Source organism: Gordionus sp. m RMFG-2023, chromosome 4 (genome assembly GCF_954871325.1).
Source record: "Gordionus sp. m RMFG-2023 chromosome 4, tfGorSpeb1-WG-v2, whole genome shotgun sequence".
Taxonomy (NCBI): Eukaryota; Metazoa; Nematomorpha; class Gordioida; order Chordodea; family Parachordodidae; genus Gordionus; species Gordionus sp. m RMFG-2023.
In genome coordinates this window covers 13,268,611-13,293,555 of record NC_088778.1, presented here as the reverse complement: position 1 = coordinate 13,293,555, position 24,945 = coordinate 13,268,611, and the positions used below count along the sequence as shown (strand labels likewise).

Sequence of the window (24,945 nt, the reverse complement as noted above, 5' to 3'; positions counted from 1 at the left end):
AATGTAGTACCAGAGTATATAGCATCAATAGATTTAACATCTAATATGCTGAGTTCATTTAATAATGTAAATAAAATTAAACTGGAGGTTTTAAATAATATTATAGAAAGTCGAAATACGTTATAAATGCTTAATTATTATCCTTCCATTAAAGAAATATGTAAAATATAATACTGCAATACCTTCATCAGCTACAATTAAAATTTTATTTAGTTTTGGCACAATGTTAAGTATTCCGAAACGGCAAAGGTCATATGAGAAATTATTTGAAAAATCTGATTATCTTATACAATAATGAATCTATTTTAAATACTCTTTTGCAAATTAATATTTAAACTTTCTTAAAAAAACTAATCTCCCTTTATAGGTAAATGGTAGTTGTAATTAGGTATTTTAAAATCATTTTTAAATAAACCCTTATATATAAGCCATCTCATTTAGTGTTGTTAAAAAGCTCGATTTTTCTAAACAGCCCGATTAAGATTTTAGTTAAAATAATATTATGCAAGCATCGAGAATAGATGTTCAAGCATTTCTGCCAGTTATGTGCAAAATCTTTAGGCTTACATATTGTTATTTTATTTACAACCTTAATTAGGCCGTTTTTAGAATCTGCCCGAATCGGGCTTTTAAAAAACACTAATCATCTCATTAATATTAAGGTTTTTTAAATATGTTGTTATGTTTACCAACGACGTGTTTTATCATTACATCTAAAATGGCTTTACCACCTTTCAAACAAGAAAGAAAAATATGTTATGAAGCAAGAGACAAGTAAATTGCTTAAATTTTATTCATTATATAATTAATTTAGTTTTTGGAAATGTTTAGAGCAAAATATAGAAGAAACAAAATGTAAAACTTTAAAAATATTATATGAAAAATCTTGTCCAAAACAGTGGGTTATTTATTTTTAACTATATAAGATACATATTATTTTATAAATACTTAATAAATTTCTCTTAGAAAATTTACCAGGATATATTAACTTTGAAAAATTAGTGTTTAATTAGTATAAATAAAAAGGCCATATATTACCTAACCTAAATACCTTAGCCATGCCATCCCTCTAAATTTCTTAATTTAATTAAAATATTCATAAAAAATTTTTTTAAAATCTTTTGCTTATAATATTTAATTAAATTATTAAAACATATTGTATGGCTCTTCCTGCTATTTGATCTGTTTTTATAAATATTAGCCAATTAAAATGCCTCTTATGTTCAGTCATAGAATTTTTCTCTATCCCTTAGTATGTGAACTATTTTGCAATCCACAGTGCCCCTCACACTTAGTAAAATCTTGCCTACACCTATTATATGCCATATAATTTCTACAGAATTGAGATTGAACATGATGGTAAGGGCCCAGATAAAATATTTGTACAGGTTTTGCTCAAATTTTTAAAATGTAATTTATAATGCATATTTTTTATTTTGAAAATCTGATTTTACTCTAATTATATTTCGTAATGTATAGTGTTCCCTTATCCTATGAATTTTAGATAATTGTTTACTCTCTTATGTTTACAGCCAAAATCCAGATAAATCTCTTCACCATATATTTAAAAATATTTGGATATATTACCATACCCATTACTGGTTAATGATGCATATATGCACCACCTCCTATATATCATTTTTAAACATAGTAGTTTTTTTTAAAATAATAAAAAAGATTTTTATATAGTTCAGACATTGTACTTCAAAACTGGAAAAGAAAAATATGAAAATTTTTTAATGTCTCTAAGAAGCCCTCAAACATGGCAAATTTATGAAATTAAAATGCAAAATTTTCTAAGTGATCTCAAAAGCATATTATGAAATTATTTTGATGAAAACTAGTGTGTATATTTTCTTTATAGATATAAAAATTTTAACCCAAGTCCACTTATAAAATTTAATTATGGCCATTCTTTAAATTTTTTAAGCATTTAATAAAAATATTTCAGCGTTACACTACAAAAAGTTTATAATTTAGTAAATTAATTTAAGCATAAAAAAATATTCAATTTAAACTATGAACAATTTATTTGATCAAATAGAATATTTATGAAATAAATATAAAATTGATATTATATGTAATTATAATGCAAAAATAATAATGAATTGACATTAATTCAAACACGTTCTTCTTTGTTCTAAAAACCTTACAACAATGCTAAATCTTCATTCAGAAGGAGCACTAGTTGCAGGAATTGCCAATATTTTTCTTGCTAATCTTGATAGCTTTGGCAAATATCTTGTCGTTTCCACCAAAATCTGTTTGAAGTATACCCTCTTTCTCTGTGAGACCCGGATGTCCCGTATGCAATATATGTAAAACTCTTTTTGAAGTGAGTACGAAATGATTAATCTGCCATTCCAAAATAAAATACCGTGCTATTTTTGTAATCGTTTCATGCTATTCGGAATAGTAACAGAACAAAATACTATACAGTTTTATAAACCAGACCTCAAGTTAATATTAGAAACAGATGCATCTAACCAAGGATTTGGAGCTGTACTCATGCAAAAATATGATAATGGTAACGAATTTCCAATAGTTTACACCTCAAGAACTTTACAAGACGCTGAAAAGAATTATTCTACAATAGACAAAGAAGCAAAAGCAATAATAAAAGGCGTAGAAAAATTTCATAACTATTTGTATGGACGAAAATTTAAAATTTGAACAGACCACGAACCTTTAATAAAGATATATGGTAATAACAGAGATTTAAGCTCATTAACAAACTAAAGATTATTACGGTAGACTTATAAATTATCTGCATATGATTATAATATAATGTACAAGAATGGCGTTAATAAGATAATTGCAGATGCTTTATCGCGAAACTTAATAGAGAAAAATGATGATAGAATAACTAGCGAAAATAAAACAGTGAAATATATAAGAAATCTTATTTATGACACATTAACTCTATCAAGAATAGAACTTAGAGAGGAAACCGCAAAAGATCTAATTTTAAGAAGAGTACAAATATTAATAAATGGTACAAATATACAAAATCAAACACCAGAATTACAAGCTTTTAGAATAAGAATAGATGAAATATAAAATGATGACGGTATTTTATTTTGGAATGGCAGATTAATTATTCCGTACTCACTTTAAAAAAGAGTTTTACACATATTACGGCCAGGGCCGTAGCCACTGGGGGGGGGGGGGGGTTAAAAAATTTTGGCCCCCAAACCTGGCCCTCAGAAAAAATCTTTGTCTCCCAAAAATAACCTCCATAAATTTTTCCGGCCCCCCAAATTTAAAAAAAATTTTTGTAATTGATTATTTTTATATTTTTAAAATAAATTTTAAATATTTATTCAAAAAACATGTCTTGTTTGTAAATTTCTTCCTATCTTGGTTTATTTTTACACAATAATAAATCATCATTCATTCATATTTTATCATTTTCATGTGTGTTTGTGTATAACATTATATAGGCGCTTAATTATAACGTTTGAATTGTACTTATTTCAATGATAATTATTTTATTTATTATGGTTCAATCACAATATTATTATCTTTTGAAGGTCTCTGATATTCTGGGTGCGAATCATAAAAACCGGGATTTTCATATATATCAAGTCTAAGGAAACAGATTGATACCGATTCGTAAATATTTATTAAATTAAAAAAGGTTCTTATTAAATTTTTATAAAATTTGGTAAATATTGTGGTGTTGCTAAACAGCTCGATTTGGGCCGATTTTTAAAAATGGTCCGATTAAGATCTTAGACAGAATTATATTATCTAAGCCCGATATAACCAGTTATTTAAAACAGCGGTGAATATTTTAGCATTATAAAGAAAATAGTAAGATAACACCAATTTGGTAAGCCAACAAATTAACCGTAATCTTTACTATCTTAAATCAAAATTTCATGATATTTCTTAACATACAGGAGCTACCTTTCCGTGGGACTGGTTCAACAAAAATAACGGATGCAGCAAATGTTGAAAACTAATTTATTCTTTCTGGACTATTTATATCAATGTTTTCATACACCATCCAAAAAAATCCTGAATTAAATAAAATTACGAAATTTATACGCGATATACATCACCCAGATTCAAAACGAAGTAATATCTATCATGGTAGATATGGTGCTTGATTATATTTCAAATAAATATAACAAGTGAGATGCCTTTTTTTTGTCTTAAGGCTGATGTGACATAAGATGCATCAGGTTGTGAAAACCTGAGGATAATTATTTATATTTTTTCTGGAGAAGTCCAAGAAAATTTAATAGGGATTATTAATTTACAGTGTCTTTCTGCTGAAAGCATTACTAATTGCATTTTAAAGAAACTTAATGAGTTAAATATTAATTCAACGAATATGATAAACCCGACATATGATGGTGCTATGTCTGGCCGAAATGGAGGAGTGCAAACCCTATTTCAAAATTAATAAAAAAATTCCTTTTATACATTGCTACAACCACATGTTGCATCTTGTGGCTCAAAATTGGTATAATAATATTGTTATCATTTCGAATACTTATTCAATGCATTGCCAAAGGCGGTTTAACGTATCCTGTAAATATGCAGGCCATACTCTTGAGAGACTAGACCAGAGGTGGACTGGTCATTTAGAAACATATCGCATCATTTATGTTAATTTTGAGTCTATTGGTGAAGTATTAGTTTACTTTTATAATGAAACTCTTAATTCAGAGGTTTCCGCTCATGATTCTGTCGAAGTCTCTGGTCTTTTATCTCAATACGTTAATATAAATTACGTTATATTAGCCATTATAATTTATGTGATATTAATAACAATATATCTACTATATAAGTATCTACATTCAGTAGGTACTTATCAAGTGGATGCTAAAAATTGTATTGATTCCATGATCAATATATTAAAAAAATATAAGAATTCTATTGATTTGATTTGAATAAAGGCTAAAAAACCTTTAGCAAAATTTAATCTCACTCCCCACAAATCATCAAGCGTATGTAAAACGCCTATAAATTTCCAAGATTTTTTAGTCGAAACCAAATTACAATTTGATTGCGAAAAAGACTCCTATTGGAGTTCTTTAAATGTAATTATTGATTACTTTGTTGATAATTTTTTAGATAGATTTACACAAGATGATTATAATCTTCTATCAAGTTTGAATGCATTGTCCCCCTTTGATAGTGATTATTTTATATCCACAAAATGGCCCGATTAGAATTATTATTAAACTTAAATATGGAAACTTTACATCCGAAATGAAAATAGCTAAAGGATTATTAGCTGCAGAAGTTAAAGAAACTCATAATTTTGAAAATACCTAAATATTATGTAAAAAAAATATCATCTTGCATTTAGAGAATTGTATAAATGCTACTCAGCAGCCATCATCATTACCAACGGCTTCTTGTGTGGCTTCTTTCTCTATAATAAAGAGAGTTCTATCGAGTACTAGAGGGTCGATGAAAGATCAAAGTAAGCAAAATTTAGTATTGATGGCTTATGAAAAAAATTAACACAAAATTAATTCATTTATGTTAAATAAATATAAAGATCGTCGTATTATATTATTATTTTGTATGTTCATATTATAGTATTAATTTGTATTCATATAACATTATTATTTTTAAATTAAAATAGCAAAAAATTTCTATAAATGCTCAATTATTTGTTTTATTTATAAAAAATAGTGGCCCCCCTAAGTAAGCAGCTGCCCCTCCCCCTAACTGAAAATCTCTAGCTACGGCTCTGATTACGGGACATCCGGGTATTACGTCAATAAAATCTATTGCCAGACATTATATATGGTGGGTCGAAAAACTAGTAAACAGCTGTAGTATATGTCAAAAACAATGAAGAGATATACCAAGTGTTGCCGTATGCCAGTGGAATCCGCCATCACAACCCTGGAAAAGGGAAAAAATCGTAGGAAAACATGCTGACCCTACGAACAAGGGAAGAACCAGTGGAAACCGAATCAATAAAGTTAGAGATTATAAAACAATAGAACCAAGTCAAGAAGGAATTCAACCCCGATATCCAACGAGGGAACGAAAGCCAACAGAAAGATTAATAAATCATACAAATATACAAAATCAAGCACCAGAATTACATGAACAAGAATAGATGAAATAGAAAATGTTGGCGGTATTTTATTTTGGAATGACAGATTAATCATTCCGTACTCACTTCAAAAAAGAGTTTTACATATATTGCATACGGGACATCCGGGTATTACATCAATGAAATCCATTACGAGACCTTATATATGGTAGAAACAATTAGATAAAGATGTCGAAAAACAAACGATTGATACAATAAAATAAGAAATTGTTATTGATCATTTAATTAATTATGATTTTTCTTTAGTTTGTTTTTGAAAAATTTTTTAAATTTTCTTAATCCGCCCACCCATTGTTTAAATTTCTTAACCCGCCTGACCATAGTTTCAATTTTTTTTACCCGTCCACTTAGATAAGCTGGCAGACCGATACCCTGCCCAATACAGACCTTTAGTTACTATCTCCTTCGAACACCAGTACAAATTGAAAAAAAATTTAAGTACTGGGCACGCCAGCCAGTTAGCATTACAGAGTGAAAACCCTACTGATTCATCTGGACATTATTTATCTAAAATTATAGATGGAAAAAGACTAAGATGCAGATATTGACACACGCACTCAATATATATGTGCCAAACATGTCAAATCACACTTCATATTAAATGTTTCAAAGATTTTCATAATATATAAACATTTTCTCGTTTTTATTATAAAAAAAGAATAAAGATTTCTGTTTTTTATTGATCTTATAGTTTTATACATAATTTTTATCTTTTTTAACCTCTTATTGGTTAACGGGCTAGATTTTCTATTTAGGATGATTTTTTAGAATATCATATTTGAATTAATCAATATAATTTGAAAAAATTGAGCATTTTTATCCACTAGAAAAATCGTGACCATTAATGAGTTTATGATCTTTTCTATATGACAAAGTTAACAATATTTTGAGTTCTTATGGCTCTTTTTAAACAATTAGGAATAACTGCTTCGTCTTTTTTTCTGATAATTTTATCTCTAACAGTTTCATAAATATCCTAAGATATGATGATTGAATATCACATTTTTAAATCCCTTTCTTGTTGCAGATAATATAAAAAAGTATAATATTTTTAGCTACTCTTTTTTAAATTAAAAGTTTTTGGTCCCTTTATTAATTTATTCTTATTATGAAATAAAATATATTGGATCCTTTTTTTATTTGAAAATGTTAGCCCAATCCAATATTTAACTTTAATTATTATGACTGATGTATTTTTTTTAAGAAAAATATAGAAATATATCATTAAAAAGCAAAATATTTATTTGTAAAAATAAAAGGTAATGATGTCTAGGGTTTAACTTTATTGCTTTTGTGTTTTTATATACATCATAGTTATGATTATGATCCAACTCAATTATTTTTAATAACATGACCAGTCAAATTTGACAAATTATTAATAAAAATGATTAAATTTTTTTGAAATCCATTTTTAATATATTTTAACCCAACCCATATCTCTCAAACCATTAATTAATCCTAACCCATATCTCTAACCATTAATCCGACATACTTGTTTAACTTTAAATGTGATTCATCCAATTAAAAAATTTCCTTGAGTTGCAGATTCCTTGAGTTAAGTTATTATTGTGGCTGAATCACTTTAAACATTGATTGACGAATCATTTTATAAACTTGGCGATTGGAATCCATAAAGGACCAGATTTTTTCTGAAGCTAAGCTAGGTGGTTTTGTGCACCAGGGCAATGCATGATTCCATTAATATAAAATATATCAAAAATGGGTTTTATTACATTTTAGTATAATGAATCGTTTAGCCATTTTCTATGTAATGACTGGCATAAATTATTAACCAAGAATAGAGGGATAGTTAAAAAAATATCCTTGGCATTGCCAAGGAGGAAGAGAAGATCCCCTGGCAAATTTGCAATTTATGAATATAATTTTAAGTAAATCTCCACCCACCTCCCCAATATTTTTTAAAATAAAATCCAATATTATCTATAAAATAAATGTATATTTTTAATTAGAAATTAAGCCTCAATATATTAATTAAATTGCTGTTTTAGAAAATGGTTAAAATATTTAGTTTGCAAATTATTTATAGGTGGATCATTTCAATAGACAAAGAAAATTAGAAATTTACAAGAAAAATTTTGATTACACAAAAATTCAACAAGATAAAGTGGAAGAATAAACAATAATTATATATTTAATTGTATAATATTCTTTAAATTTAAATACAATAGTAATTTAACGAATTAATATGCAAGTTGGTATTGATTTCAAGAAGATCTGGAAATAAAAATAAATTGTAAATTTTTAAAATTTGATATAAAATTATACTTGATGTATTGGGGTGCCAATATTATTTATATCAGATATTCTTAAATATCTGTCTAAGCTCAACATCAATAAATTCTTATTATCTTTGATTTGTTTTTCATTTTCATCATTAATTAGAGTGGCTTTAATACTAGTTATGAATCTTAAAGAGCCATTGGCATAGTGAACGTATTTTTTATTGGCAATAAATTTATGATTAATCATTTTTCCCACTTTTAATAAAGATATTTTATCAATGTTATTTGATGGTATTTTGATGGGCGTACCTCTACCATGTAAGCTTTCTTCTTTTAATTCAATGATTGCTAACCCACCTTCATTATCTCCACCTATAAGCAAGTGCTTGTGATGAATATGCATATATTTTAATGTTGAAAAGCTATTAGCACCCGGTATTTCTATAGAAATTAATGGTCGAGATCTTAATGTTCGATTTGATTTGTCGAATGTCGGTCTGTTATAATCATATATGCGTATCTATCATATTATAAAATATAAATATATTTATTATTAAATTTTACTTGACGAAAAGCAGTGCAAATGGCGATTTTAAAAGATGTAATAAATTCGATACCTGTGACCCATACCGGAATTCTAACATCAAGATTATCATTTGGAAGCTAATATAAAATAGTTTTAAAATTCCCATTTTAATTTTTATTTGTAATTATATAAAAATAGAAAATTATATTGGGCCCACCTTTTATTAGTCATATTAAAAAAAAAAAGAATTTAATGAGTTTTTTAATATTTTTAACGACCAAAAGTGAGCTATATTAAATTTATCGGGTTAGATAAGTGACTGGCAAGGGTGGGAGTTTTGAAGAATTCTCCATATGGAAACATGGGAAATATTTCTATTTAAATTGATAGCCGTCTACTTAATTTTCTTTTATTTCCATAAAATCATCACAAAAATTACTCTCGTTTAGAAAGTGAGTGAAAAAATATATTAATAAATTCTATAAAAATGTTAGACGTTGAGCGAAGTGTTCTTTTAAAAGGTGTACTAAGCGTATGGAAGGCGGCGTAAGGATGTTTTTCTTTCTCGAAACTTGTCTGTCTCGTAAATTATATTTAGCTAATATAAAAAAATCCCTTACCCCTTTCCTCAAAAATGTATAATTCGAAAGAAAAATAATTAAAAGTAAATAATTTTTAAAAATAATGGCTATAATTCAATTTTTAGACAAGGCACTTTTATAAAAACCATAATTATTTTAAAAAATGTAATACCAATAAAATTTATAGAGATAACCCACCATTGCTTCTCCCCCTTTTATCAAAATCCTCACTACGGCTATTCTAATTAAGCATTAAAAATTAGGTTAAGCTTTAGAATTAGTGCATTCGGCAAATTTAATGCTTAAATCTTTGAAAATCTTTATTCAGAATATAAATCGACGATTCAAAATCCTATAAGACGCAACATAAGGTATGATTAACTTAAAACTCGGTTTCTCTCTAGTGACTGCAAGACTGATTGATGAATTAGTACTAATCAGAATTAAATATTGGTGCAACTCAGATATTGAGTGCTTCTAAAATTTTCCTACTGGATAATTACAATCTCGATTTTTTTTGACAATGTTTTTTATAAGCTATTTTTCAAATGAAGTGAATGAAGCACTAAAATATAATATATACGCACAATTAATTTATATAAGTTCAGAATTAACCCTTCCAGAAGCTTGGTGACTTAACGCTTAAGGCGTGATATAGTTTTTATTTTGCATTTTTGTGGTAAAACTAATTGAAGAATTGTTAATAAATATTAGCTCCATTTTGGTATAATACCAATTTTTATTTTACCAATATTTTCTCACTTTAAATCGTTTAACCAAGAATTAAAATGTACTAATAAAGAACTAGGTTTAGTATAAGCTTCAGAATTACTCTTTTCAAAAGATTGACTCACTTCACACTTAAAATTAGTTGTTTTTTTGTGGTTGGCAAAACTGATTGAGGAATTAATAGGTACTAATCAAAGAATATATTAAGGCAAACTTAGTATAGCGTTTTTATTTTTATTTTGGCATGATGCCAATTTGTTCTATTTTCGCCAATAGCTTTTCTCTATAATATAAACAACTGATTTAGATAATATACTAATGTACTAAACATTGATAAAATTTTAGATAAATGCGATCACTCTATTTTTAATTGCAAAGTTGATCAAAATTCTAATAATTTTTTTTCTTAATAAAGTTTATACTGGTAGCATTCATAACACTAAATATTAACATAGATTTTAGAATTCGTGCTTCTAAGTATTCGATTAATTTCACAAAGAAGACGATACATAAAATAGCATCATAACACTAAATATTAACATGGATTTTAGAATTCGTGCTTCTAAGTATTCGATTAATTTCACAAAGAAGACGATACATAAAATAGCAATAAAAATAATCACGGGAAAATAAGAAATATTTTAACCAAAACATAGAATTTTTCTTAGATGGGACACGCCATAGACGGGACAAATTTTATAACCAGTGAATGGCAAGAATAAAACTAACTCCAAGGTCCAAAAATATTTTTTAAAAAAATGGTCAGCTGTATGCAGATCAACTAAATGTGGTCAATTTATTTTCTCGTTATTTAACGATTGCCTATCGGTCCCCAAATCGATTTCAGTGAACTTAATCTCTAACATAATTTTTAAATTGATATTAGAGATCTAGCCGATATGATAAATTTGCTCTTCTTAATTTTGCTAAATATTTAAAATTTAAAAAAAAAAAATTTTAAATTATTTTTATTAAATGTGGAATCATCTAAATTATGAGATATTGATGTTCTTGAATGCATAAAATTTGAAATTTTTTTGTTAATTGTAATGTATAACTAAACCCACTCCATAGTGAATACTAAGGATCAGTTTTCATTAACATTTTAGCTATGGGAACTGATAACTCATTTATGCAAAAAAAAATGAGAGCTTGTAATAAATGAGTATTATTTAAAAAACAGAACATTCTAGAAATTGATTATATTATTATTATATCTTAGATATAGAAGAAAATTATTATATGATTTTGAATAAACTTTGAATGTATATAATATGATAAATCTCAATTGACTATTATATTTATCATAGTTTTCTATTGACGACGGAAGTAAAGTAATAATAATACTAACCTTAAATGGTAAATATTTAGTCTTAAATAAACGTTAAATTTGAAAAATTCGATGGAGAGTTCAATATTCTGGTATTTTTCTACCTGGGAAGCCAGTTTTTGTTCAAAAAATCTAAGTTCAACTGAGTCTCAATATGAAGATATATTTTTAGCATTTTTTGGTAATAAAAATATTGAAATAGATTCTATTGAAACGTTATCTTAGGAGATTAAGTCAATATATTTTAATCGACTTCGAAGAATTTTGTTTCTAGATTTGACTGTGTTAAACTTCTAAGATATGGATGGGCGTTTATGTGATCAGTTTATAGTTGGCACAGAACTGGTGAAATTTGAAAGAGATCTTCGGGCTCAATATCTCGACGGTCCTTATAGATAATAATATACTGACTTCCCAATTTATTTTTGATCTGGCAATCGCCTCTGAGCGTGTAGGCAAAGAAATTGACGAATAAAAATATGTAGGTTGTCAAGATAAATAATAACAAAAAAACGATAATAAAAATCATTATAAACATCCATTTAAAACAAATACGTTTGATAAAGGCTATACTATAATAACAAATACAATAATACGTTTGATAAAGGGTATAATAAAGTCAAATATAATAATAAATTTGAAAAAGATAATAATAAAGCAAGATATTATAAATTATGAAACAAATGTAAAATAATGGCCTTAGTTATAAATCATAGAACCTGAATTATATAAGAGTGCCATCAAGTGATTCTATTCATAATATATAGAAAATTCTACAAAATCGAGAAAAACTAACTGCAGAGTAAAGGGTTAGAGGTTGAATTTGATTTTGACAAAAGGTGTGCAGGCGTCATTGAACGAAATTGATATTGGACAAGTATTGGAAGACCAAAAATTAAGCCAACCTGTCCATTGGCCGCATATGGTGACTATCCGTTTGATGTTAAGGGCGAGAAACAAGTTAACGGGATCACGGACAAGGACCTTATCTGTGGTAATAATGAACACTTATTAGGTACCTCTTTCGGACTACCATGGATAGTAGCGTTCAATTTAGGATAGCCTTATCAAGATATAATAAAACAAGTGCGGAATTGGGTTAAGGATGTTCCGCTGGACCAATCTAAACATCGAATATCCCTATTGACAAAAAAAAGGTAGCAGTAGATTCGGAAAAAAAGAAGCAATTTTCGATGATAAGATGGGACTTATATGTGATTTTGTGGTGCGAATATATTTAAAGGATACAGCTGTATCAAGATCGTTTCCAGCCCTTAAATACGATTTCCACTTAGCAAAACAATTGAAATGGAATTAGACCGACTACTGGCTGCGGGAATTATGGGAAAGATTAATTCAACTACAACTAGAGTACAGTGGTCAACGCCAACCGCAAATGTGTGCAAGAGTAATGGCGATATTCGAATTTGCGCTGAATTTAAAGTTACGCTTAATCCGTGCTTATTGTATGACCGTCATGTTATTCCTACCATAAACGATTTGATAGAGAAAATCCAAGGTGGTCGTAAATTTACCGTGATAGATCTAAAGGATATGTACTTATAGGTGGAAGTAGAATCGAAGTCTCAGAAGATTTTCCTGATAACGACTCATAAGGGGTATATTCATTAACGACGAACATTAGGAATGAGTTGTTAAAAATTGTCAAATGACCGGTGCATACTTAGATGACGTAATTATTTCTGGTCGAAACGATAAGGAGCATATAAAAAATTTGCGAATCGTGTTAGACAGATGTCTTAAGGCGAAATTACCAAATTCAATTTTTACAAAAATTCATATTATATTATTTTTAGGGGTGATTATTGATAAATCCGTATACATCCTAACCCAGAAAAGGTGAAGGCTATTCGGAATGCACCAAAATCTAAGAATATACAACTTAAATCTTTTCTGGAAATCGTGAATTATCATGAACATTTTATTCAAAATATACTTAGTAAAGCTGCGCTTTATAGATTAACTAGCGTGAAAGTACCTTGGCGATGGAAGAAAGAGGAACAAAATTTCTTTGAAGGTTAAAAAATTATTGTCATCTGAGGAAACGTTAATTCCTTATAGTGCGCAGTTGCCAATAATTTTGTGATTCAGGATTAGGGATTGTGTTGTTATATCAATTAGTAGACGGAACTACAAAACTAATCAGAAACACTATCGTCTATGATCACAAACCATTAGGGCGATTGCTTTGGGGAGAAGCAAGATCTACCTAAAATTTAATAATCGTTTGACTTGTTGAGCCTGGAAAATGACTTCTTATGTATTCCTAATAGAATATAGGCCTAAAAGTAAAAGTGTGATCATGGATGCATTATCATGGCTAGCGTTGTTAAACGGCTAAACCAAGTCGACTTAGTTGCGACTCGCGCCTAGTTAATAGTTGAAAAAACGACTCTGACTCGAGTAAATGAGCCGCATTAGTCGGCTCAATAATTTTAGTTTTTTTATATATAGGTAAATTATAGTTTTTATATTTATTTTTTTACGTAACCGACTGATTTTTATAAACGGCTAACTCAAATGTCTGGTAAATTGCTAAATTGTGGGTTACTGATTAATGTGAACAAAAATTATAAAAAGACGTTATTTCCATTTTTTATAAGAATATTTATGTAGAAACTAAAAATGGTTATGGACCCGATAACATGAACTTAATAAATCGGCTCAGGAATTAGCTCAAGCCGACTTTTGAGCCGAAATTTATTTATTTGTGATTAGTGTTGTTAAACGGCTGAGCCAAGTCGGCTTAGTCCTAAACAGTTTTTGAGTCGAAAAATTGATTTAGGCTCAAGTCAGCTCAATGAGACATATGAGTCGACTGGCTCAAGAGTTGGCTCAAGCCGGCTCAGGAATTAGCTCAAGCCGACTTTTGAGCCGAAATTTATTTACAAGTGATTGAGACATTTTACGAATATAATTTTGTAGAATAAGTGTTCTACCGCCAAGTTTTGAGTGAAAAAATGTATTCAGAATCAAGCTAGCTCGATGGGCATGAGTGGGATAGCTTAAGTTGTTTCAGAACTTTGAGGTGGCTATTGATAACTACAAGTAAATATATTTAAAAAAAACTCTACTCTACCTGGTGTTAAACGTTTCGATTTTTAAAAACGGCTAACTTAATATTTTAGCCAGAAAAAAATTGCCTAAACCTCGTGTCGAAACTAGTGTTGTTAAACGGCTAGTTTTGAGACGATTTTTAAAAATGGCTAACTCAATATTTTATCCAGAAAAATATTACGTAAGTCTGACTGCTCATAGAAGGAACAAAGGTCTATCGAAATCTCGAGGCTTAGGCAATATTTTTCTAACTAAAATATTGAGTTAGTCGTTTTTAAAAATCGGCTCAAAACGAGGAAATCCTTGTATAAAAATCATTTCCGTTAGGGCTTGGTCGAGCCTAATATTTTTCGGGCTGTACAAAAATGTTTAAATGTAATATTAAATAGATATATTCTAAAATTCTTGTAAGAAATAAGGTGATAATATTATTTGTAGAATATTTTTTTACAATAAAAAATAATAAATTTTTGCATTAACTTACGATTAAATTCTTATTAAAAGTCCGATTCATTTTTCATCATCGTAATATTATATTTTTATTTTGAATTTTTTATCGCCTAATGTAATTTTTTTAAACTATTATTTTATACTAATTATTTATGGTAATGTAAGACAAATGAAAAAAGTTAATGTTAATAAAATAAAAATAATTAGGCGAGTGGGTGCATTCGCAGTAGAGAGCGACAACGGCACTAAACAAATACGACACGACATTAAACGACAGAGGAGCTGATGTGTCGTAAGCGACATAGCATTCATAGCAGTTGCGACAAGCATATTTTAAAAAACAAGACAACTTTAAAATTATTCCTATTATATCCTTATATGAAAAGGAGAAGAAATAATCTGAATGTTAGAAAAAAGAGGAAGGAGAGTTCTCAGTACTATTCCCAAAACTTATAAACAATCCTGAAAAGTTTTAAAATTATATGAGATTAACCAAAGTATATATTTCATTGTATAATCTAAATTGAAATTTTGTATTTATAGAAAACCTTTTATTATATTTTAAGTCATATTAAATCAAAACTAATGGCAGTATATCAATTCGAAAAAAACAAATCCTGTTATATCTAAAATTGATGAAGCAAATACTGCTAGAGCAATGTTTGAACAAATGAATGGTAATGAAAATTATCAATATGAAGATGGTATATATACTAATTTTTGTTAAGATTTTATTTATGCATAGCTGTTGAAATCCCATGCATAGAGACTAGTCAAAGTGAATCTACAATTTTAAGGAATGATTGTCATATTTTATATAAATAATATTATATATATTTAGCATCACCATCAACTAGTATAGGATAAAATTTATCTTGCAAAAAATTAATTAAAAAGAGGGATATTGATCAAGGTAATTTGCATTTCTAAATATATTTATTAATTTTAAACTAGATTTATTTGAACAAATTCTTGAAACAGAAAAAATGAAGGAAAGAAGATTATCAACAAATTATTGGATCAATGTTATGCTTGAGCAAGCCCTTGCAAAAAAATCAGAAAGGGGAAAGAAAAAACTTGTTAAAATTATTTTTGATATACTATTCAATTTTTACAGTGATCAAGAATAATAAAAAATATTATATTGCATTGTTATTATTTCATTGGAGGGCTTTTATATTATTTTAATCATATTTAAGACACATATAATAACAACAAATATACTTTCTTTTTATTAAATAATTACAAATCAATATTTAAGACATATATAAATAAAAATAAAATTTAGTTTCCTGAAGGAATGTGAACCCGAACCCTCCTGTATTTTGCCTGAACCCGAACCTTTTTAAAAGTAGAGGGTCTAAGGTTCTAGGTGTCATATTTTTAAAAATAAAAATATTTTTAGATTTTATTAACCTTTTTTTGTCGAATAATTTATTTTATCTTCGCGTTTTTCTTTCAATTTTTTTCCTGGATTTCCATTTTATTTAGAGATTGATATCATAAATTATTTTCTAATATAGGTAATGATATTTAATTATGTAAATTTATTAATATGCTATGTTAGAGAAATACGTCAATTATTTTGAAAGTGAATTATTTTGTAGTGCAAGTAGTAATATTTTAATTTAAATGATAATGCACAACACGTTGGTCCTCAATTTGTATGATGCTAGAATGATTATTAAGTTTGAAAGATTTCAGTAATGATTTTATTATAGGAGCATTTGAAGTCATTTTGTCGGAATGCAAGATGATTGTGCCAAATAAAGACCTTACTAGTGTATTAGTTCCTTTAAAAATAACAATATTAAGATTACAATTAGAACAATTATGTTTATTTGATTTTTATGGCATATGGATTAGATGCCGATTAGATTTAGAAAAATTTACAGTCTTTTTTATACGAAATATTAAAAACATGAAAATTCGAGAGCAACAAATATTTGCAAAATAGTGTAGAATGCGCTTCTATATATTTAGACCTTCGATATCATGTTTTATTGAGTATTGAGCAAAAACAAATGGCTAAAGACCATCTTAAAAATTTATGGCATACGCAAAACTTTATCTTAAGGATTTATGGCATACGCAAAACTCCATTATTTACAATATATTGTACACTACAATATTACATACTGGTTGTAGTGATAATAATAATTATGATAGCAACATTGATGATCTTGGAATTTTACTTTTAGATAGAGAAAAAAAAAATCAAATTATCATCAGATAAAAAGGAGGATCAAAAAATGCCTATTGCATCTTTAATAGAAAAGTTCTCAGAAGTAAAGGGAATAAATAAGGATACAAATATTTTAAAATTCTGGAAGAAAATTCTTCAATATATATCGAGAATTATATATCTTATCGAGAATCTTCATGGCTGGGCGACACAAATACAATAATTTTATAAAGATAACTATCTATTTTAGGTAAGGGTAAAACGTGAATTTTTTTGAAATATATATTGTCTAATTTACGTGGAAATCTCAAGGATGATATTTTAGAAGATATTATGATTGTGCGATTGAATAAAACATTTAATATAAATTACATTTGTAAATTATGAATATGTATATATTGAAATATAATAAATGGAAAAAAAATCTTATTTTGAGTCATTATTTTTATGTTCCCTGAACCCGGTCCTTGACCCTTTTTTTTGTCTAAGAGTTCACATCCCTGGTTTCCTGATATTTTTTTTAATATTTTTTTTTCTAAATTTTATACATAATAATTATTTATTTTTTAGATATAAAAATTTATCTTTCAACTGTTTGAAATCTTTTTGGATTTTTTTGCAGATAATCTCTTGGAATTTTTTTAAAATTTTTTTGGGAAGATTGCTCAAATTTTATTTTATTTTAGATTTATTAAGATGTTTTTTTCGAAGAAATTGTTACATATTCGTATTAGTTATTGTGTTAAGGCTAATATACTTTTACATTTTAGATAATGACGGTTTAAGGCTATCGTGTGATATATTAAATTAAACTTCTATATGTTGATTGTATATAGAAAACGTTATTTATATGATATATATATACATAATTTATTTACTTTTGATAAAAAAAAGAGATCTTATTATAAAATATATCAGTTTTTGACATTCAACTATTTTTGTATTGCAATTCAATAAATATACCATTTTGCATGTTTAATTTTTATTTAAATCCTTATATTTGAACTGAACTAATACCCTACTAATTTATCTCAATACGACGACTATAGAAGCATTATCATCCCAAATACCGACTAATAGAGTGATATAACAATTCTCAGGGCAAGACCTTCCCCGCTTGTCAATATGGTGGAGGATAGGGGCACCAGCTTAGTGGAAGCTGGTGCGGAGAGAGACTGGATACGACTTTCGCGCACCTGGTATGGTATTGCACTAAGAGACGCTTGTTTTAAGAAAGATTGATGTCAGACTATATGGAAATTTCATATTCACATAATTGCGAAAAAATCTGTAAACACATTTTTTTTTGAATGGTGGAAACATCAAAATTAATTTTTTTTAAATATGGGTTATCTAATAGTCAGTTGAAAATTTGAAATTAATATTTCAAAATGAATATGAATTCCGATTTTTATTTTTTTGAAATATTATCCGTTTACTATTATTTTAATAATTTCTTCAACAATTAGCATGGCTGGATATTTATTTAAAAAAATATTGCGATTTTTGTTCTTTAAAAAAAATAGATAGCGCTATATATAATAGTTTTAATATGTTAAATTTTTTTTATTGTTTAATGTATATATACAGTGTTGTGATGATTTAATGAAACATATTGACGATTATATTAAAACTCATCCATATAAAATTATTTTCTTTGCAAAAATAATTAAAATAACAAAAGCAGTAATAAAAAAATTTTCAATAATGCTTTGTTGTATTTTAATTAGTTTTGCAAAGAAAATTATTTTATATGGATGGGTTTTAATTTAATCGTCAATATGTTTCATTAAATCATCACAACACTCTATATATCATACAATCGATTACAATGTGCATTATATATATTTATTTGTAATTCAGATCATGAAATTTTTAAAATCTTCACAAATTTTGCCTAATTAAGATAGTTTATAAATTAATTTAATCTTACTTCATCTAAAGAAATACAAAGACTGGCTAGTTTGTGAGATTTCTTCAGGAGATAATATATATATTCGACCGGTGGGAGTAGAAGGATTGACCACGAGAGAATATGAGATTTGAGCAACACTAAAATATCATCTATCAGAGGAAATTTAAATGAGGCTAAAGATCCACAAGGGTGTAAAAATCGGATTTTTATTTTTTCATTTGTATCGATTATAAATCCTAACCACCATTTGTCATCATATACACATGTAACATATCTATTAATATTTTTAAATATAATTTTCTCATTTAAAAACGAAACTTTATATTATATTTTTTTGGAATTTGAATATATTTTGGTTTTTAGTCTATTTTGATCAATGGGAACGTAAATTTATTGGGTACCATATATGAGCAGTGCAGAATTAAGTCTTTTATAAAGGGCTAATTCCCCTTCGATATATTATTGATTGGATACCCATTAATATTTTCTTTATATATAATTCTAATGGGGTTAGGATTTGATTTTTATTTGACCTTTGAAGACTAACTCTGGCAACTAATCTTTTAGATTTCGGAACGGACGCACTATGAACATATATATCATTTTTAATGAGATTGACTTTTGACGGTACGTATGTAAAAAACGGATCCATCTTCACTTTGAATGCAGCCTAATTTTGCTAATCAGTTTATTTTTATTAATTTTTTCAGTGTTAAACATTTGCTCAAAATTCAAAGACTTTGATCAGAAATTTTTTTTTTATAGATAATGCTCAAATTCATTTGATACCCAAAATTTTATAAAGTTAATTTTTTGTTATTTTTATTGCTTAAAAAATTTTTCAAAATCTTCGAAATTTTCTTTATCTCTGGTTATTTTAATAATTTAAGATAATGACAATTTCATAACATTCTTGGTCTTGATGGGTATAACTTAGTCTGTGGGTGTGGATGGGGGGAGGGGTAGGTCTGGTAATTAATGTGATTTTCGATTTTTTCTTAATAATTTTCCTGCACTCCTTTAATCCTGCTTTTTTGGTGTGCTTGTCGAATTTTTTAATTTACATTAAAATATTAAAAAAATTATTAAAATTTTTTTATCCTGCGAATATCTCAGGGAAATAAGGCTTACAAAGTTATATAATCGAATTTTATGATATATTATACATTAAAATATTTTTAATCAATAAAAATAATGAATTTTAACATATTAAAACTATTATATATAGCGTCATCTATTTTTTTAAAATATAAAAATTCCAATATTTTTTTAAATAAATATCCAGCCATGCTAATTGTTGAAAAAATATTAAAAAAATAGTAAACGGATAATATTTCTTAAAAAAATTAAAAATCGGAGATCATATTCATTTCGAAATATTAATTTCAAATTTTGAACTGACCATAAGATGACCCATATTTTAAAAAAAATTAATTTTGATGTTTCGCCTTAATTATCAATTATTAACTTAGCTATTGATATTAGATTAATATTTAATCATATTTAGTTTTAAATTTAAAACTAATTATTTAACATCAGTAAAAAGCAAAAAAAAAGACTTTTTGAGACCTTTAACTCCGATTCTCTGCTAATATAGTTGACTATCGAAGCATTATCATCCCAAATACCGACTAATAGAGTGACATAACAATTCTCAGGGCAAGACCTTCCCCGCTTGTCAATAGAAATGAAGTATATTATTTCTTTATTTTTTGATAAAATTTGATGTAAATATTAATAATATTTTTCAATAATCAAATAGTGTTTATAGACCATAGGTATGTTAGAAAGTAAGGCTGTGCCGATATTAAACGGATCGGATCGGTACCGATATTTAGCGTTCCGAAAATATCGGATCGGACCGATACTTGTAAAAACCCGATCCGATCTTTTTAATTTTCTTTTTTTTGTTATTTTATTTTCCGATACTTGTAAAAACCCGAACCGATCTTTTTACTTTTCTTTTTTTTGTTATTTTATTTTATGTATATTTATTTTACATTATTATAACATTTTCTAAATTTTATTTCTTCATTAAAATAGATTTATAATATTTTAAAAGTTTTTTTTTATAAAAATAGAAAGGTACACCCAAAGTTTTATTTATTTTAAATCTTTTTAAATAACGCCAATTTTTTTATTTATACTTTAAATAAAAGAATTTTTTTAAATATGGTATCTGAATTATGGAAATATTTTACAAAAGACAAAGATAATTTTGCAAAATGCGTTATTTACAGAATCATCTGAGTCTGCCATCAGTACGGCAGAAGATATAGATAGTCCATATCGTAGAAGCTTATTCCCAGAAAATCTAGAGGCTCTCATATATATTAAAAAAATCTAATATATTATAATTTTATATATTAAATATTATAATTTTATATATTAAATATTACAATTTTATTATTCCAACATAAAATGGATATATTATTAAATATATATTTTTTTATTAGTCTTAATTGTAGAAATAAATAAATTAAATTCATAATTCGATTTTTTGCATAAAAAATATTAATTTCTTAATTACATTTGGTTTAAACGGGGGTGATTAAAAATCAGTAAAAATATCGGATCGGTATCGGATCAATTTTGAAGCAATATCGGGAAATAGCGGATCGGATCGGTGAAAAATATGTGGATCGGCACAGCTTTATTAGAAAGTAGTGTGTTATAACTGAAATAAGCTGGCATTATCCTAAACTCAGCCATTTTTTGAGTTGAAAAATCCATTCAGGCTTTGTTTTTTTTAAAATCGCCTAATGTATTTTTAAAATATAATTATTTATGTATATGTATCATGCTCTATGGAAAAAATGACAAAGTTGTGAGGAAAAAATTTAATATTATAAAAAAAAAATTTCAAACACATTTTTACAAAGAAATAGTAAAAAAAATATTTAAAACTTTGTTGGCTTTATCGCTTTAAATCTAGTTTTGTTTTATTTGGTATGCTTTAAGAGGAAAATTGACCCCTTATATAAAACATGTCTGTCAATTTTCTAAAAGAGGTTGAAACCCGCCCCGATTATTATTACCCCAGGTATAAATAGATTTCGGTTCATGAAATCAAGCTCACTCCTGAGTCGGCTTGAAACAAATTCTGAGCCAGCTTGAGCCACCAGTAGACTCATATGTTTCAATGAGCTGGCTTTAGCCTGAGTCAATTTTTCAACTCAAAAACTGGCTGAGTATAGGGCTAAGCCAACTTGGATCAGCCGTTTAACAACACTAATTACAAATAAATAAATTTTGGCTCAAAAGTCGGCTTGAGCTAATTCCTAATCTTGAGCCAACTCCTGAGCCAGCTTATTCATGTTATCCAAATTTCCACCAAATTAAGTTTAAAATCCCTGAAGCCAAATTAGGGTACAGAGCCATTTTTGGTTTCAACATTAATATTCTTATAAAATGAAAATAATGTCTTTTTATAATTTTTACTCATACCAGTAACCCAAAATTTAGCAATTTACAAGGCATTGAGTTGGCCGTTTATAAAAATTGACTCAAATGGAGTCATTTTACAAAATATATGTAAAAAAATAAATATTAAAAATTATAATTATAAATAAAAAACAAAAAATTGAGCAGACCCAGCGAGTTGACTAAGCGATGTGAGCAAGTTAGCCAATCAATAGGGTCGGCTTATGTCTCCTTGATTGGCTTGAGTCAAAGCCGTTTTTTATAAATATGACTTGAGTTGCAAGTCGTAAGATCTCGACTTTTTAAGAACACTAATCGTGGCTACCAATATTGGATGGAAAAGAATCAAAATTCCTAAAATGCCTTAGAGATTTGAAGAATAAATTTGGATGACATGCATTTTTCAGAAAATAGTTTATGAAAAGAGTCAAAGCAGGACTTAACAATAACAAAATATAGGACAGCATATTCAGCAAAGTTTGGATTGTCATAAAGATAAAGAAATGGTTAGTTCCTATAATCGATGGGAAGAGCTATCTGTCAACCATGACATCATAGAATGGAAGATTGATGATACCCAATAAATTAAGGAATGCAGTGATAGAAATAATTCATCAGGGGCATCCTGGTAAAAATGTAATGTGGCCCAGGTGTGATATCAATATAGAAAATTATATCAAAAGATGTTTTGAATGACATAAAAAAACTGGACTAACTGTAGATTGAAAAGCAAATGAGAGACAATGTCAAAATTATGATTCACATTTGAAATGGAAAAAACCCACAGACAGATTAAGGACTATTCAATTTAATCAGAAGTTAAAGAAACAGCTGTGCCAGGAAATAAAGCAGGCATAGATACTATATTATGTAGTTAATCAATAAATTATTATATTAACAAAGAGGTTTATTGAGAAAATTTAACTAAAAAAATGTTTGGATGAAATATAATAAAGTATTATTTTAAAAAGCAAATAATACTAAAAATTGATTATTATTATATCCTTAATGTAGAAAATTATTATATCTTATTGATTTTGAAACTATAAATTTATATAATATGATAGTCTACTGGGTATTATGTTATCTTACCATAGTAGTCCATCCTAGTTTTCTATTAGTTCAAGTTTAAATATTAAAAATTAATACAATAGTGATAAGATTTTTAAAATATTGAATTCAAATAGATTTATAAAGGATATTAATAATTATTACATTTTTTGCTTCAAAAATAGGAATTAAATTGGGTTCCTTCATAGTAAGATATTTAATATTATATATCTTTAAATCATTTTCTTTTCCTCCAATAGCAAATAGATTATTTGGTTGGTGACTTTGGCTTATACAAGAGATATTTTTAAATGTTATATTGGCCTAGATTATACATAAGTTATATAATTAAATAATTTGTAAACAATTTTAACAAATTCCTTAGTCCATATTTCTATATCATGCACTGAACAAACAATATAAAATCTATATTAATTGAGATATGGATAGAATTAGATGATTATTTTTACTTCTCATGCCTGTTTATTGAAATAAGTTCTTTATTATGAGGATTTAGATTACCAATATTTTTAATATTTTTTGATAGCTCATCATAAGTATATAAATATCCATCTTTATAAATAACTAAAATCTTTAAAAGAAATAATTTTGTAATGCTTAAAATTTTCTACTTTATTTTTTTGCTTATTGGCCCAAAATAATTTTAAAATATTTATACTTTTATTGTGTATCTGACCAACAATATTTTCTACATTATTATCTTTCAGATTTATTCCTTCAAAAAAATTAATGTTTGAAAAGATTATTATATACCTTTAATTATTCCAGTATCAGTTCCAATATACACTGGAAATAATTTAATATCTTGAGCCATCTGGTAAAAAAAAAATAACGTGATACACGTTACGAATCCTGTCAGAGGTGGACAGCGTCTACATGACAGGATTTCCACTGGATGCAAACCCCCTTCAAAAACCTTTGCCTACCCCCTAAAAAATGGCGCCGTCTTCGGCGGCGGTGTCTCCCCATTATTATTTGCGCCTTTTTAGAGAATTTATAAAGGGTAACTTAAATTCTATCTCTACTACCTACTATCGATATTTTGTGAATATAAATAATTTATTTTTTAGATAATAAATTCAATTAAAACCTCCATTATTTACAATGAATTAATTCTCATGGCATTACAAGCTTGCTGGAATATCGAAACCTTATAAATTACAAAGGATAGCTGAAAGTTTTATTTGGAAAACAATGTGTGTGATTGTTTACAATATATAGATTTGGTCGATGAATTGTATTATAATAATTCTATGATAAAAGTATTAATTTTTACAGCAATAAATTTTGTCCTATTTCATTTCAAAATTTAATAGATAGCCC

The 24,945-nt window shown here is 27.2% G+C and overlaps 1 protein-coding gene and 1 long non-coding RNA gene across 6 annotated transcripts; one reads left to right on the top strand and one right to left on the bottom strand.

Annotated features, from left to right (window-relative positions):
* The first annotated feature begins 664 nt into the window (after window positions 1-664).
* LOC135927997 (uncharacterized) lies at window positions 665-8,382 on the top strand. Its single transcript, XR_010572221.1, has 3 exons — window positions 665-774; window positions 815-902; window positions 8,139-8,382. It is a non-coding gene; the product is annotated as an uncharacterized LOC135927997 (long non-coding RNA).
* On the bottom strand, window positions 7,431-24,691 carry LOC135927996 (WD repeat-containing protein 74-like). 5 transcript variants are annotated; one of them, XM_065464298.1, is made up of 9 exons: window positions 24,376-24,691; window positions 24,234-24,337; window positions 24,072-24,193; window positions 23,967-24,027; window positions 23,767-23,925; window positions 8,899-8,997; window positions 8,644-8,854; window positions 8,378-8,589; window positions 7,431-8,326 (listed from the first exon to the last, which is right to left on the bottom strand). In XM_065464298.1, the coding sequence occupies exons 1-9, from the start codon at window positions 24,434-24,436 to the stop codon at window positions 8,285-8,287; spliced, it is 1,071 nt and encodes a 356-aa protein (XP_065320370.1). In that variant the 5' UTR covers window positions 24,437-24,691; the 3' UTR covers window positions 7,431-8,284. The 5 variants fall into 5 exon arrangements, with proteins under 5 accessions (XP_065320370.1, XP_065320371.1, XP_065320367.1 ...); XM_065464299.1 differs by lacking the exon at window positions 8,378-8,589; XM_065464295.1 differs by having other exon boundaries at window positions 7,436-8,326; window positions 8,378-8,854.
* Window positions 24,692-24,945: the final 254 nt, after the last annotated feature.

Bases quoted from the DNA above. Each gene is read 5' to 3' on its own strand.
- LOC135927996 (XM_065464295.1), bottom strand. From the start codon at position 24,436: ATGGCTCAAGATATTAAATTATTTCCAGTGTATATTGGAACTGATACT. The intron at 24,338-24,375 runs GTATATAATAAT...ATTTTTTTGAAG, and splicing joins TGATACTGGAATAATTAAAG to GAATAAATCTGAAAGATAAT. The intron at 24,028-24,071 runs GTAAAAATAATC...CAATTAATATAG, and splicing joins TCAATAAACAGGCATGAGAA to ATTTTATATTGTTTGTTCAG.